Source organism: Rhizopus delemar, genomic scaffold, assembly GCF_000149305.1.
Source record: "Rhizopus delemar RA 99-880 supercont3.6 genomic scaffold, whole genome shotgun sequence".
Classification (NCBI taxonomy): Eukaryota; Fungi; Mucoromycota; class Mucoromycetes; order Mucorales; family Rhizopodaceae; genus Rhizopus; species Rhizopus delemar.
The window spans coordinates 593,148-609,917 of record NW_027137832.1 but is presented as its reverse complement, the minus strand read 5'-3'; the positions used below and the strand labels follow the sequence as shown (position 1 = coordinate 609,917).

General features: G+C 35.4%; 5 protein-coding genes across 5 annotated transcripts; 3 read left to right on the top strand and 2 right to left on the bottom strand.

Moving 5' to 3' along the window:
* Positions 1-442: 442 nt before the first annotated feature.
* On the bottom strand, positions 443-640 carry RO3G_08207 (uncharacterized protein; the record flags this gene model as incomplete). The annotated part of the gene is made up of 2 exons (XM_067662797.1): positions 443-549; positions 592-640. 2 exons carry the CDS (start codon positions 638-640, stop codon positions 443-445), a joined length of 156 nt encoding a protein of 51 aa, XP_067518898.1.
* Positions 641-1,404: 764 nt separating this feature from the next.
* Positions 1,405-2,771, top strand: RO3G_08206 (uncharacterized protein; the record flags this gene model as incomplete). Its single annotated transcript, XM_067662796.1, has 4 exons — positions 1,405-1,582; positions 1,636-1,647; positions 1,703-2,073; positions 2,121-2,771. The coding sequence occupies 4 exons, from the start codon at positions 1,405-1,407 to the stop codon at positions 2,769-2,771; spliced, it is 1,212 nt and encodes a 403-aa protein (XP_067518897.1).
* Positions 2,772-2,981: 210 nt separating this feature from the next.
* Positions 2,982-3,778, bottom strand: RO3G_08205 (uncharacterized protein; the record flags this gene model as incomplete). Its single annotated transcript, XM_067662795.1, has 2 exons — positions 2,982-3,067; positions 3,109-3,778. The coding sequence occupies 2 exons, from the start codon at positions 3,776-3,778 to the stop codon at positions 2,982-2,984; spliced, it is 756 nt and encodes a 251-aa protein (XP_067518896.1).
* A 2,153-nt stretch (positions 3,779-5,931) lies between these two features.
* RO3G_08204 (uncharacterized protein) lies at positions 5,932-7,474 on the top strand (the record flags this gene model as incomplete). The annotated part of the gene is made up of 5 exons (XM_067662794.1): positions 5,932-6,033; positions 6,088-6,234; positions 6,285-6,312; positions 6,434-7,131; positions 7,187-7,474. The coding sequence occupies 5 exons, from the start codon at positions 5,932-5,934 to the stop codon at positions 7,472-7,474; spliced, it is 1,263 nt and encodes a 420-aa protein (XP_067518895.1).
* A 1,395-nt stretch (positions 7,475-8,869) lies between these two features.
* Positions 8,870-16,182, top strand: RO3G_08203 (uncharacterized protein; the record flags this gene model as incomplete). Its single annotated transcript, XM_067662793.1, has 11 exons — positions 8,870-9,021; positions 9,069-9,184; positions 9,237-9,910; positions 9,977-10,072; positions 10,135-10,586; positions 10,655-11,916; positions 11,968-12,550; positions 12,601-13,963; positions 14,017-14,978; positions 15,053-15,960; positions 16,010-16,182. The coding sequence occupies 11 exons, from the start codon at positions 8,870-8,872 to the stop codon at positions 16,180-16,182; spliced, it is 6,741 nt and encodes a 2,246-aa protein (XP_067518894.1).
* Positions 16,183-16,770: the final 588 nt, after the last annotated feature.

Below are 16,770 nucleotides of genomic sequence, written 5' to 3'. Positions count from 1 at the left end.
TTATACCATTGTTGATGTCTGTCATGTTGTATATGCTGGTGTGAGATTTGTCATGTGTGCATTTGCAGGTAGCGTGAAAGATCAACGGAAAAATTGAACTTGAGGTATATCTATTCGCTCTTTCACTGATGGCAAGCATGGTGGATGGGGCATGGCTTTATAGAGACCCCTTTAAATGCACTGTACATTCGTCCTAAGCGTTTATTCTGGACATCTTCTAGTGCTTTGATTTGAGTAATAGGGCAATTGATCGCTAATCTATACTCTAGTCGAGCCGAACTATTTGTGCATAGAATCTGGTATATAAAATCCGGTTGGAATCAGTAACATTGATGCCAGTAGAAGCCAAAAAAAAATTTCATGGTCAAAACCTTGCGGATATTGTGATTTGAAGAAATCACCCGGCTCGAAAGATACTCCAAGGTATAAGAAAGAAGGCTGTTTAGGTAGTTTGACCATAAAGTTCATGGTTAAAGACATCGTTTAATAAATGAGCATCAGAACACAAAAATATCTTGCTCTCACCGATAGAAAGGACCGGATTTAGATCTTTTCATTGAATGAGGAAACAATGCCTCCTGCAGACCTTACAGCAGCCATTATAAAGCAAGAGCTCTAAGCTGCTGTCTTTTTGATCCATAACTATTTCAATTAACTCAACATAGTGGCTACCAATAATTATGAAAATGTGAAGGCATTGTATACGATGGCATCTTGGTTAGTTATCTGATGGAAAGCCAATTCATCCATCCCGGAACCTTATAAAGAACCATCCTGCACGTTCTCAAAATGCTTCAAGAGCTACAAATACCTTTTTCCATCAAAAATCTCCAATCATGCCTTTCAAATCATCTGTTTATGTTTCCTTTACGAACAGCCGTGTCTATTGTTCCTTGGTACCATTACTGGTTAGCTATATATTCCACCTGTTGCGAAATATACAACCTGTGACATAACATGGGCACAAATGACACCGCTCCTTAGTAGCTCAAAGGATCTCATTCTTGGCCATATGCATTCTTCATAATTCGCTATACGCCTTATTTTACGCTCTCTTTTTTTTTTTTATCCTTGATCCCGAAAGGGGTTTTTAATTAGTTTTCGTGCATTTTATTTGAACATGTCCGGATGACCTATTGTGCATATATTCCGCACCAAACAGGATTTTTTTTTCTTTATAAAGTTTACTGCTATTCACTGAAAAAAAAAATGAAATACTCAAAAGTTATGTGATGACTCATTTTGTGATAGAATCAAGAATTAAGTTGACAACTGTGACCTGAGTAACGAGTTTGCAGCTCAGACCATTGATACTGTGTTTGATAGATCAAAAGCAGTCATTTTAATTTTTTTATGATCAATTTACTACTTTTTTTTTTCCCTTTATTTAAACGATTTGTAAATATGTCATTTATACACAAGATTATGAATAAAGCAACAAGAAATAGTCGCAGTAATAGTAATAGCAGTACTGTGACAAATGAATCAAAATCTCATCAACGTCGGTCTTTCTTTGGATTTGGTAGCACAACGCAACAAGAAGAGAAGAAACCAAAAATGGAAGATGCAACCATTAGCTTAGGTAATTAATTGAATAAAATAATAAAAGATATAATAGACTTATATATAGTATAGAAAATATAAAAGGTAAAGAAATGCTTCGACAAAATGAACTATCAAAGATAACTAATACATAAAAAAGAAATAGAAAGATTAAAGCAGCAGTATCAAAATTATGATCAACATATATTAGAGCAAAGAAAGAATAGAGCTCAATTGAAACTAGATGATTTTCAATTGCTAAGAACATTAGGGACTGGCTCCTTTGGTAGAGTTCACTTGTCACGATCAAAGCATAATCATCGATACTACGCTATTAAAGTATTAAAAAAGTCAGAAATAGTCCGATTGAAGCAAGTGGAACATACAAATAATGAAAAGCATATATTAGAAACAACTGCTAATCCATTTATGGTAAATCTTTGGGGAACATTTCAAGACGATATCAATTTGTATATGGTCATGGATTATGTACCAGGCGGCGAATTATTTAGTATTCTTAGAAAAGCTAAAGTAAGCTATATTGCAACAGTTGGTGTTTTTAGTTAATGTCATTTTAGAGATTCCCTGATCATGTAGCAAGATTTTACGCAGCAGAGGTTGTGCTTGTAATAGAATATCTTCATTCAAAGAATATCATTTATCGCGACCTGAAGCCAGAAAATATATTAATTGACGCGAATGGACACATTAAGATAACTGACTTTGGATTTGCAAAATATGTGCCTGATGTTACATGGACATTATGTGGAACGCCAGATTATTTAGCACCTGAGGTGATTCAATCTAAAGGATATAGTAAAGCAGTGGACTGGTGGAGTTTAGGCATCTTAATTTTTGAAATGTTGGCTGGCCATCCACCATTTTTTGATGATGATCACCTTAAACTATACGAAAAGATCATTCAAAACAAGATTCGGTGGCCCGCTTATTTTGATCCACATGCCAGAGACTTATTAAAACGACTACTGATAAGCGACTTATCCAGACGATTTGGTAACTTGAAAAGGGGAGCGCAAGATATCAAGGATCATGCCTGGTTTGATGCCACTGATTTTATAAAATTAGCAAATCGACAAACAAAGCCACCATTTGTGCCCAAGATACAAGGCGAAGGAGATTGCTCTCACTTTGATAAATATCCAGAAACAAACGAGAAATATGGGATAGCAGGACTGGATCCTTATAGAGAGAAATTCATTGAATTTTAATAATCAAAGTCGATGGGGTGGGATAGCACAAAATATAATAGTACAAATGATAGATATAATAATACCGATGATTAATAACCAAATCGACCTTGAAATCAAGATGCGTTTTACTTGTGGTTGTTTAATTGAATTAAATTTAAATGTAGTGGTCTCACTATTTTTTATTGTAATTAAGCATACGATTTATTATATACATTCTTTATTTACCTTTTATTGAATAAGAGTACCCAAAGCGGGTCCAGACCAGTAAAAAAAGTTAAAAGGTTGTATATTCCAATCCAAAATGGTAATAATATCTAATGAACAATATAAGTTTACGCGCACACTTTGTATATACCAGTGTATCTACTTACCCAAAAGCGTGTTCCCCATTGTGGATAACCTAGAAAGATAAAAGAAAGTGAAGTAGTCAAGGCAGCAAATAAGGAAACTAAACCAAGAACTAATCGACCCATTTGCTGATACAGTGTCACATTTCCCCACACTTTCAATCTCAAAAACTTGGGATAAGCAAAACGTTGCATGTATTCAAACACATAGTTTTTAGCCTCTGCAAATAGTAAAGGATCGTCTCTTGCATTCTCTTCCTTTTCTAATTCTTTACAAAGCATTTTTCTTAATTCAATGGGTAACTGAGTCACTTCTTTAGTCGCTGAAGGTACAAGATATCTTAGGATCAATCGCTGTGCTGAATCCGACAAGTCTTTACGACTGGGTATCTTTTCGTCCAAAGTAGGTGGTTGTTGAGAGAGCCTACTTAACAGTCGAGGTGATTGAAATCCTTCACTTAGATCAGTCTCTGATAAATGTCCTGTACGATGCATGGCTTTGACATATTTCTTCCATAATAATTCGTGATGTTGCAAGTCTAAATAAAAGTCTAATACTTCTTCCATTTTCAGTCTGTCCCTCATAACAATATAAAAGTTATACAAGCAAACCGGTGGTAAAGTCTTTCGACTCAATACTTGATCTAGTGTAGGTAAGTCTGAATGAACATCTGACATTGCTTTCAATGTAAAGGAAAAAGAAACTAAATTTTTTTATTGACTGAGTCTAATGAAAAAAGGGGGTGTGATCTTCCAAAAATGGGTTATGATCATTTATTTGTATCGCATTTATTCAAAAAGTCAGTATCAAAAGAAAGTAAATCTAATCTAATTAAACATACGCTACGTTTACTTTGCAAACGACTTTAGGCTTCTTTCACTTGTTATAGAAGGGATACTCCCTTGGCATGGCCATTTTGAAAAGGAACGATGATTTCCATATATTAAATTTCATGTTCCGCACACCAAATGCTTTGTCGTTTTATTACCGATATGGAAGATTTGAAGCAGATGATAAGTGGGTTGGGAGGCGGTGGATGTTGTACCTGCTGAACATCTCGTGGGAATTATGAATGACCATTGCCAACAGGAGCATAGTAGATACTAATTCTCAATCCTTTTACTTTATAAAAACAGACGGTTTTGTACATCTAAGTTATTAAGCGTATTCTCTTTTCATTTAATAATTATATACTGAATTTAAGACGTGTTTTTTGACAAGAGATTAAATTCAAAAACGATAAAATATTTTGATGTGTGGTTGTATGAGTTCTACGTTGATTTTCAAGAGCGGTCGATATCTAGCATAAGCAATTCGGTCTTTCGGTCTGAATCGATCAATGTTGTTACATGATCATTTGAAAAACCAAGTTTTCCAAGGTTTTAAAGCCGTTATCATAAAAGATGCTATCGATGCTACTGTTCAAAGTAGATTTTATTTGCAGGATTGAAATAATGAAACTATTTCAGTTTTTTTTTTTTTTTTTTTTTTTTTTTTTTTTTTTTTGATTTTAGTTTACTAAACCTCATATATTTTCTTTTTCAGGATAATAGTTAGACGCTTCCCAGCCACTCCACCAACTGGCCAATTTTATCTCTGCTGCTTAAGATAATAGAACCTTTAAGGTTAATAAACATGCAAAAGTTATCTTTTAAGCTAAAGAAAAGTAGAAAAAAAAAAAACGCGATAGAAGTTCATGTTGGTTTTAGCTTGGAAACACAAACATTCTCCCTCTTTCTTTTCGTTTACTGCATTTCAAGTAAATATGAGCAGGAGAAAAGAGTCAAAAAAAGAGTCATAGATATTATGGTATGCTTTTTGTTTAATCTGTTTTACAGATGCAGAATCGGCTTCGCAATCATTACTGCAATAACCATCAAAGCGTACAACACACTGTGGATCACCTAATATTGCTCTTTACTTAACTGAAAAAGATTGTTTACAAGATAGTATTTATCTTGCCTCAATTCGATAAAATATTGGAACAAACCTGCATACGAATTTATTGAAGAAGAATAGAGTTCAATACGCAAAACAGCCCATGCTTTAAAGTCCTGCTCCGATTACATCTATTACAAAGTATTTGGGAAGTCCAAAAAAGCAGGTATCTTATTATATTAACATCAGAATACTAAACAGAGGAAAATAATTATGTAGAATTTCTTCATATGTTATTTTCTCTTGATAATCTTTGAAGAGAAAGTGGTGATATTAATTGAAAAGGTTTAGACTAATCTATTGCATTTTCATAGCAAGTGATATAGCCTTCCCTGTTACATAAGCTATCCAAACTGATGTCATCCAAAATAATGAAAGCCATGCTTCTTTTTATGCCATAGTATATACAAGTGGTGGAAGTTTTGTTGTTAACAATGTATAAAAAAAGAAAAAGCTTTATAATTGATAAAAACGTTAAAGCCCGTTCTTTCTTTCTCTTTGTCCTACTGAAAACAAATGTAAGACTCTTCTGCAAGCATAAACGCTATTCTTTGTTATATCTTTCCTTTGATCTCTTCAAAATTATCAAGTATTTTATATGATAATACTCAAAGATTTTTGTGTTCCTGGAAATGAAAATCTTTTTAATTTTTTTTTTTCTTTAAAAAATTAAACCAGCTTAATGTATGAGAACGAGTCTACTAATCTCGACATTCGACAACGTTCAAATACTTCAATTAGTCGATCTTGTCCTGAAACAAGTGAACAAGAAAGTACAGTTGATAGAGATCGCGAAAAAAAACTATTGAGAAAATTAGATTGGCGTATTGTACCTTGGATCTTTATACTATACTTTTTATCTGTTGAGGATCGGTCTAATGTCGGATTTGCAATGACTATGAATAGTGCTGAGAAACATACTTTGGCTGATACTTCTGGCCTTACTTCTCACCAAAATAATATTGGACTTGGTTTATTTTATGTTGGTTACATAGTAAATAAAAATATATGTGGCTTCTATACATGCCTTAATATATGAGCTACGTAGATATTTGAAGTACCTTCGAATCTGTTAATGGCTCATGTTAACCCTGCTCACTGGATTGCTCGAATTATGATCACTTGGAGTATAGTTACTGGTTGTATGGCAGCTATATCACGACCTTGGCATTTTTATCTTTTAAGGTTTCTATTGGTAAAAACATATTATGACACATCTAAATCTTGAATTAAAACAAAGGTTAGGGCGTCTTTGAGGCAGGGTTTTGGCCAGGTAAAATAAATAATTAAATAAACATGAGTGTCATCTCACACCTCTTTCTTATTGTTACTGTAGGGATTAGTAAAAATATGCAAATAAAGAAAAAAAAAGATTTGTTAACATTTCTTCTTAGCCTATTATAATACACTTTGGTACAGACCAGAAGAGATATCTAGTAGAATTGGTGTAACCTATCTGGCAGGACCTGCATCTGGGGCTGTAGGTGGTCTTATATCGGCGGGTGTACAATTGATTGACACGCATGGGCATTTGTACGGATGGCAGTGGCTATTTTTGATATCGGCCATTGTATCTTTACTTTTTGGCATTGCAACCATCTTTTACCTGCCATCCACACCAGAAAAATCAACTCGATTTTTAACAGAGGACGAACGAACACGCGTACAGAGAAGACTCGAGACTTCTGATGCGCATGAATCAGTTGAAGAGAGGAATTTGAAACGAGGATGGATACAGGTATTGAGTGAATTAAAGGATTTTAAAATATGGATATTTTGTGTGTTGTATTTTACACCTGTGATGGCTGCCACTTCCTTGGGTTATTTCATACCCAAGATTGTACAGCAGATTGGACAGTTTACATCTATTCAAGTAAGTTTGATGAGTATACCTCCCTATGTTTTTGGCGGTTTGATGGTCTACGTTATTACACGCTGCAGCGATCATTATAGTTCTCGTGGATGGTTTATTGTCGGTTGCTGTCTCATTTCCTTTATTGGGTTCACTGTTCTTAGCTTTGCTGGATCAGTGGGTGCTCGTTATTTTGGTTTAATGATAGTTGCAGGTGGAACTTATCCTACAGTCCCGTTGGTAAAAGAAAGAAAAAAAGTGTGAATTATGTTTGTGTTTTGATAAAAATGAATAGAGTATGGCGTGGACGGCCAATTCTAAAGATGATCCTGTAGCTGTTGCTTCTGCTACAGGTATTGTATCCTCTGTTGCTAACTTTGGTGCTTTAATTTGTACCTTTGCCCTTTATTCTGGTTGGCCATCAGATGCACCAAGATACGTTGGATCAAATATGATTAATGGCGGAGCTATGGTTGTAGCGGCTATTTGTGCATTTTTATTAAGATTACATTTGTCAAGAGTAAACTCCGTCATTGAAAAAGAAGGCTATGTCGGGGAGAGAACACACCTTTACATCCTTTAAGTGCTTTTCTTTCTTTTAATAATTAAATAAACACATGCCACAATATCATCGTGTCAGTTAATGATTAGAAAAACTTTTTTTAATAAGCCGTAATACTTTATTAAGTTCTTAAAGACTATATACTCGAGTTAAGAGACTACATACTTACATGTTGTTATGTATTCTTGTTATTTATTATTGCTCATATTCTTTAACCCTTCTAACACAGAAAGGTTTTGAATTTACAGAATGAACCCATAAAAATCTTTGCTTTAAGAACTAAGCAAAAATTGGCGCAGTTGTCATTTTTATTGCTACTTTTATCAATAAGCATATCACCGTCTTATATCAGCGAGTCGGATAAATGTTATTTGAAGTGTTCAAATATTTTGTCTCACTTTCGATCCTAATAAAAACGAGCGGCAATATAAAATTCATTTGGACTACTTTTTTTTTGAAAAAAGTAGCCTTTCGTTATCACCGATGATGCCATTACATTGATGACGATGAGCATGAAGTTGTACAACAGAAGGATTTAGATCGTCTGAGTTTTATTACCGAAGACTTGGGAGATACTCCCAAAAAGGATTTCTTATTTATGGTAGCAGAGACTTGTATGCTAAGCTATCCAGCAAGTAAACAAGTGATGAGGTTGCATCGTTACTTTATAATACAATATGCTACCATTTTTATACTTTTTACAACAAGAGTTCAAGCAGTCATCCAATCAAAAGTAGTTTAATTTTATAAGCCAAATTTAGCTTGTAACACTTTGATCTTGCTCTAGAACTGCCCCTCCCCCAAATTACCTACTTTAGACACAAATATGGATCGAACAAAAAAAAAAAAATAATAGTATATGAACCCCTAAAGTAAAACATATCAGCTATTAAAAAAACATAATAATTAATCTATCAAATAGCGTATAATAAAGATATTCTATGATTATTTATAGAAATAAAAGTAAAACTCAAATAAATTTTCAATTCACTTTTCAATCATTGAAATTAGCATTTGTACCGATCGTTGGCTATCATTAAATCTCGATACCATCCGCAGCTAAAGTTAAAATCATGAAAAAAAAAAAGCAAAAGTACTCACTCTTGCACCCGTTGTTATAGTTACTACTACACTTAAAGCTATTTGCGCTAAATAACTTGTAAAAAGAAGTAAGCTTTTTTTGTAAAAAAAAAAAAATAGGAGAAAATCAGTTTGAGTAACCAGTGTAATTCTGATAATATATTATCCATAATATTAACTTTTTCTTTTTTTCTTTTTTTCTTTTCTTTTTTTCTTTTTTTTTCTTTTTCTTTTTTTAGTTCTTTTTTTATCAGTCTTTTTCATCTTTTCTGCTTTCCTTTCCCCTCTTTTTAATAGACATATTTACGCATTATTACTTTTTTAAATATTACATAAATGTCTAATTCAGGGTCCACTGGATCCTATACAGATTCAACTGGCCTTAGCTTACTTGGCGATAATTTACAAATACCAAATTATCATTTCAAATCTCCACCCATACCTAGCTTTGCATATGGTGAAAACATCGACATTGTATTTGGATACAGGTAAATCATTACTCTGCCAATGATTGAATTATGAACAACTTTGATAGAATTTCAAATAAAAAGCCAGTGGTAGCAAAGGTATCATGTAGTTCATTAAGATTAGAAAGAGAATATTATATTATGAAAAGATTATTTCAATTAACTGATGGTGGATCTTTTCTTGGTAATATATGTATGAAATGCATATAGTGAATACTAATTGATCTTCTATATAGTTCGACCGTTAGAATATGTTCACTTACCTAGTGGCTTAACTGTAGTCATTTATGCTGATGAAGGTCATAATTTTTTAGGACAACGACGTCAATCTGACGAAACAATAAAATATCAAGGCGGAGGTTTTAGTGATCGTGTAACGACTGGAAAATATGATGATGGCACTTTAGGGTTAATCAATAATTCAGGACCTATATTTGATCTCGGCACGTTTCTTCGATTTGCTATCAAATGTACAGATTGCTTAGAATTCATTCACAAAAATAACGTTGTTCACGGTGAGATCAGACTGTCTGCTTTTCAATGGTCAGGCGAAGATTCTGCAAGGGTTAAATTATGGAATTTTGGGTCTGGTTCAAAATCATTTGAGACTTATTTAACTAGTGAAGGTTGGCGTAAGACAGCCCATGATTCAGCTGATTCACTACAAAGTTTATTGGCTTTTATGAGTCCAGAGCAGACGGGAAGAACAACCTATGTGCCTGACCATCGATCTGATATTTATTCTCTGGGTATCGTCTTTTTTGTGTTACTCACCGGAAAAGATCCCTATGAAGGTGGTGCTTTGGATGTTCTGAATGGTATTGTCAGTAAAAAGATACCTCTAATTAATGAATTACAGTTGGATGTACCAGAGATAGTGGCACGAATCATAGAAAAAATGACACACAAAGTAAGAAACAAATTTAAAAAAATGTTTAATAATGTGCATTACATATATTTACTATGTATTTATTAGTCACCAGATGATCGATATAATAGTGCTTATGGTATAAGAGCAGATTTAAAAGAATGTTTAAAGCGACTCAAGATTGCTTCAGAATCAAGCCAAGAGGTTATTTCTATTTACATAAGGAGAAAGAGCATACGAAAAAACTAACAACGTTCTGTATATAGATGATTGAATCATTTCCTTTGGCAGAAAGAGACGTTGCATCCATATTCACTTTACCAAAAACTATTTATGGTCGTCAGCCATTGATTATAGAGATGACATATATCATTCAACATACCGCAAACGTATATAGATCAGCCAGACTCAAAAAGGAGAGGTCACACAGCTCGAATTCAACTTTACCAACCATCACAAGTGCAAATGACTTGGTACATCAAGCCCTAAGTGATAGTGCTAGTGAAGCAGGGTTATCTAGCCCTGATTTATCAAGTTTAAACACTGGAACCAAATCGAATACAAACCCTAGTTACTGTAGCGGAAGTGATATTTCAAGCGGTCATGGTAGATTATCTGGTGGAAAACAAGGCGTTGAAATTGTATGCTTATTTGGCCCTGGTGGTGTAGGCAAGTCAACTTTATATAGTGCAGTACGAATAGCAGCTCGACAGGAAGGGTAATGAATTATGCAAACAGTAGATGAAAGCGTCCTTTTTCCTCTTGCTCATTTTTTTTTGGTTATAGATATGTAGCTTCCGCCAAATTTGATAGCCGACATAAAGTGCCTTACAGTTGCATGCTAAAATCCCTTTCACAAATACTTCAACAAATATTATCAGAATCAGAAGATGATATTCACAATTTTTACAATCATTTAAAATCACACCTGGGTTCCCAGTTCTGTCAAATAGAAATATTAGCAGATTTAGTCCCTGAATTGAAGCCTTTGATGGACCCGGTCGATAGTGAGGACAGTGAGGATGCTATTGATATCATTCACCTTGATAATGTAGAGACCCGGGTTCGATTTCATAACTTATTTATTGAAGTCCTTCGCGCACTGACTCAGTGGCGTATGATCACACTCTTTCTGGATGATTTACATCTAGCAGATGAAGCCTCAATTGAATTGATTGAAAGCATGATTGGATCTAAATTGAAGATTTTGATATTTTTAGCTTATCGTGAGGATGAGATAACAAGTCCATTAGAGAAATTACTTTCCAACGATATAGCATCTTTCCACTACTTCAAGGTTGATTTGTTGGATATCGAATCACTTGTTAGCTATATAGGCGATACTCTTCACAGACCAGTAGAAACAGCTCGAGATTCAATCTTACCATTGACCGAGATCATTTACAAAAAGACAAGAGGAAACGCTTTTTATACGGCTCAGTTGCTCACCACTTTAGAAAAAAAGAAGCTCATTTTTTTCAACTGGGAAGAAAACGAATGGGATTACAATCTATTTGACATTCAACAACTTATTCTTACCAATGATGGAGCAGATCGTGAGGCTGAATTGGATATCAGCTTTTTGGTCACTCGGTTACGCGAATTGCCTTTGGATGGTCAACGCTTGTTGAAATGGGCTTCATTTGTCGGTGATACCTTCTCTTGGGAGACTGTGAAGTACTTGATGAACCACTCAGATCCAGATTCAGAATTTTCTGATACAGACACCATATACTCTGACTCTACAAATACACAAGAAAACGAAGAAGCAATATCACCCTCTGCCAGCTTTTCTTTCTCTTCGTCTCAAAAAAGCTATAGACAATCTCAAAGTACAAACGGCTCTTCTTCTTATCGAAGTAGTACCTCAAGTATCCGGGATCCTATCAATGGTCTTCAGGCGGCTCTTCAAGAAGGGTATATCTTGCCTTTAGAAAGTGATGAATTTAAATGGTCACACGATCGATACTCCCAGGCTGCTATGGAGTTGGCCAATCCAAAGAGTAGAGAAAAGATTCACCTGAGGATTGCAAAATATCTATTGCAAGGTAGAATAAAAACATCTATTAAACTACCAATGATACTAATATACCTTTTAGACAAGAGCAATGACACTTTTTTGATTGCTGACCATTTATTGAAGTGTCTTTCTTTATTACATGAACCAGAAGACAAATTAAAGTACAGAAATATATTCTATGACGCTGGTAATAAGGCAAGGCTCTCAGGAGCTCACAAGATAGCATTGAGTTATTATAATGCTGCCATTGCCCTACTGTGCGAAAATCCATGGGAAGGTGAGCGTTTTACAATGACACATTTCTTGTACTCGAACGCTGTAGCGTTGAGTTGGATAATGGGGGAATACGATTGCACAGAAAAGTATCTGGACATTATCTTCAAACATACAACCGATCCTTTGGACAGAGTTGTCGCTTATCGTATACAACACAAATATTACTTTGGACGTCAGATGCATAAAGAAGGTGCCGAGGCACTGCATAAATGCTTAAAAGAGTTGAATATTGAAAATTTTAAGCACAATTATACAAGAGTGGAGTTGGATGAAGAGTTTGAGCTTGTGAAGAACATGATTAATAAATTGGGCTCTGAAGAAATTAAAAAGATACCTGCTTGTGAAGATGCCAGATTAAAAGCCACGATGGGCGTACTTGAAGAAATGTAAGTTTTGCATTTTGTTTTGTTTTATGTCTTACACTTCCTCTTTGTAGGTGCACAGTTGCTTATTGGTTAGGAAACCAGATCGAGATGTCTTATTTGGCAACCAAACTTGTCCATCTCTCTCTTACAAACGGCATGTCACAGAATTCGGGCGTTGCTCTTATCTTTATGGGTATTGCAGCAGTAGAATTTTACCAACTGTTCAAGTTTGGTGAAGAGTTAGGTGCTTTGGGTGTCTCTGTAGCAGAAAAGTTTGGTAGCAATAATGAAAAAGGACGCGCTGGATTCTTGTACGCTAATTTCTTGATGATGTGGAAGTACCATTACCGCGAGCAAGTGCCTTGGTACCGATCTTCTCTTAAATTTGCCATGGCTGCTGGTGATCGCATCTACGCCTCCTTTAATCATCTGCACCTTGCCGTCACTATGTTTTTCTCAGGTGAAAATCTAGCCAATACATTAGCCGAAGCTGAATTATGCTACAGCGATATTCATGCATGGTCATCTTCAGTGGATACCAACATACTCATCATGTCCATCATTCGAACCATCAAGGCACTTCAAGGTCATACATTCAACAAGTCAGCTGAAGAGATCTTTGATGGTGACGACGGGTTTAACGATAAGCATTTCATTACTGAAAGCTGTAAACAGAGCTCGAATCCTGGTGTGCCCATGAACTGGTACGACTCCTTCCGTATGATCCCTCTTGTCCTTTACGGTCACTATGAGCATGCTGTTGCAGTAGGATACATGTGTATTCAAGGTATTCACAACCATCCGTGCCACAGACATACACGTATGATGCTCACCATGCATTCACTGGCCATTATTGAAAAACTACGTAAGGAGCAATTACCTCAAGAGATGGTAGATATCTATATGGATCGTATCCATAAGAATCAAGCACTCTTAAAAGTTTGGGCTGAAAATTCTCCTATTAACTCCAGTATGTGGTATACCTTAATCCGAGCCGAGATAGCCTCTTTATCCAACGATATCAAAGCATGCATTTCGCTTTATGAACAAGCCATTAATGAAGCACGAGAAGGAGGTTGGTTCTTGGAGCTTTGTATTTGTCATGAATATGCCGGTGCATTTTACGAAGGTTGTGGTATGAAAAACATAGCTTATGGTCTTTTGAAGAAGGCTGTCGGTCTTTATGTGCATCATGGTTCTTATGGGAAAGCCAATCATTTGACAAACAAGTTCAGTTCACTCTTGAGTGAATTTGATGATGACCGTATTGAGTTGCACGAAATTGGTATCCAAACCGATCCTATACCTTTCTTGGGTCCACAAGGCTCTTGGAGCACCTCTTCTATGGCACCTGCTGTGACCACGAGTGAACCATTCGTATCCGAAGTCATACCACCTGTGACAACCGAACAAACTCTAATGACTCTAGATATTGTAAGTTGAACATTTTATGGGTATGTGCGAATATTCATGGTAATTTTACATAGCTTGATATGGCATCTATTCTTAAAAGTTCTCAAGTCATATCCTCTGAGGTCAAATTTGATAGTCTACTGAAATCGATGATGTCCATTATTTTAGAAAACTCCGGCGCAGATTGTGGTGCTATCATTGTCAAGGAAGAAAAATATGGCATGTACGCATATGGCAGTCAGCAAGAAGGCTCAATGACCTTTGATCCTTCTCGACCGTTATCAGAAGAGGACGACCTTATTTCAAGTCGTATTGTTTATCATACTATCAACACCGGGGAAAGTATCTTTATTCATAATGTCAATCAAGACTCACGGTTTGCATTGGGTCCGTGGTATGAAAAGTCTGGTAGCAAATCTGTGATATGTATGCCTATCACTCATAAAGGTACTGTGGCTGGATGTTTGTTTATCGAAGGTTCAATTGGTATATTTACACAACGTCATATTACTGTGCTCAGTTTGCTATGTCAGCAGATGGGCATCTCCATCACAAATGCCTTCTTATTCAAGTCTGTACAACGTGTGACGATGGCCAACATGCGAATGATTGAGATGCAAAAGAAAGCACTGGAGGATGCTCGCAAGAGCAAAGAAGCCGCTGTAAGGGCAACACGTCTAAGAGAAATCTTTTTGGCCAATATGAGCCACGAGATACGAACACCCTTTTCTGGCTTCTATGGCATGATCTCTCTCTTGGCTGATACTCAACTAGACCCAGAACAAAGAGACTTGGTTAAGACTGCAAAAGAATCATGCGAAATACTGTTGCAGATTATTGATGACTTGCTCAACTTTTCAAAATTGCAAGCTGGTAAAGTAACGCTTGATCTGTCTGTGATTGTGGTGGAAGATATTATTGCAGATGTAGTGGAGATGCTTATTGCTATGGCTATCCAAAAGAATATTAATATTGCTTACATGGTTGCTCCAGATGTTCCTGCTATGGTAATGGCAGATGGTAATCGCCTTCGACAGTAAGTTTTTTATTTTTCTTTATATTTAAATAGTTACATGACTAGTATTAATCAAAATTTATTAAAATGAATAGAGTCCTTATCAACTTACTAGGTAATGCGATCAAATTCACACATGAAGGAGAAATACGTATTCAGTGCTCACTGGACAAGAACAAAAAAGAAAGTAATGATGAAGTTTCATTGTTATTCGAAGTCATTGATACCGGTATTGGTATCAGCAACGAGCAACGCAAGGTGTTATTCGAGCCTTTTTCGCAGGTAGACGGAAGTACGACACGAAAATATGGTGGCACAGGTCTTGGCTTGTCTATTTGCTTGCAACTAGTAGAATTGATGGGTGGCACAATCAATGTCTCTAGTGTGCCTAGTCATGGATCCGATTTTTTCTTTAGCGTTCGTGTATCTAAGCTGAAAGGTTCAAACATGCCCAATCTTCAACAGATAGAAGAAGGTAGAAAAGAGCAAGATCTGTTGACTAAAAGTGTGGCTCCATTCAAGGCAATCGCTATCAGCAAGTATTATGCAACAATCGAAATGCTTCGTCATTTGGTACCAAGTGTTCATATGGATGGTGTGCTACAAATAGAAGAATTCCAAAAGTTATTGAGTCAGAACAAGTATGATATAATTATCGTGGGTCTGTTTATGAATCCAGAGAATTTAAAAGCACCATCGAATTGGCTTGAGGATGCGAGCCAAGTGAATAAGGATGCATTGATTGTGATTATGAATTATCCAGCTGGAGGGATGAACCAGAAGAGTCGATGGTTTGAACCTGTTTCAAATCAACGTTTGGCTTGCAAAGCAGTACGTATGGCAGTACCCCTAAGACGTCTCAAGCTGCTAAAAGTCATTGATGAAGCATTGAACAAAACCGTGCAGGCTACCAACAGTGTGAATATGAAATCAAAACCAGAACCTTTGATTACAGACGAGGAACGCATGTTGTATAGTAAAATGAATATTTTGATTGCAGAAGGTAAACAAAAAAGTTTAATGTATTTTAAAACTAATGAATGAATTTTTAGATAACCCTGTTGCTCAAAAGTTGTTATTAAAACAGTTGACAAGATTAGGATTCCATGTAAAATGTGCTAATAATGGATTAGAAGCAGTAAATGAATGGATTAATAACCCAATGGGCTATTTTAGTATGGCTTTCTTTGATCATCATATGCCAAAAGTAAGGAAATATGAATAATTATTAGAAACCAAGATGACTCATCAAAAGATTAGTGTGATGGAGTAGCAGCGACTAAAAGAGTGAGAGAAATTGAACAAGAAGAAGGCAGAAGTATTAAATTACCTATTGTTGCACTAACGGCTGATGTCCAAGAAAGCGCAAGGCAAATCTGTATCAATGCTGGCATGGATGGGTATCTTACGAAACCATTAAATCAGAAGGTTCTTGCGGAAGCATTAAGAAATTATTGTTTACCTGGTAATAACCTTAATCATTGTAAATAAAATGTGTAAAATATAAATGTTTTTATGATAAAAAGAGGTTACCACAGAAGCCACTGCCAACCAAAAAGTTTGTATTTTTAATCTAAGCCCATGAATGGTTCTAGCCTTCTATCCCCTTTCTTCAAACAATTAAGGAGTTTAGTGTAAGCCCTCCTTTTTTTCAATATGTCTAAATAAAGAAATTTAAAAAAGAAAGCACTTATTTGTTGATATAAAGATCAACATTCTTTAAATCCAAAGGTGCAAAATCCCCTTAATAAAAAAGAAAATTAAAATAAAAACTTTTTATGCTGTTGTCAATTAGATTAATAAGAATAAAAAA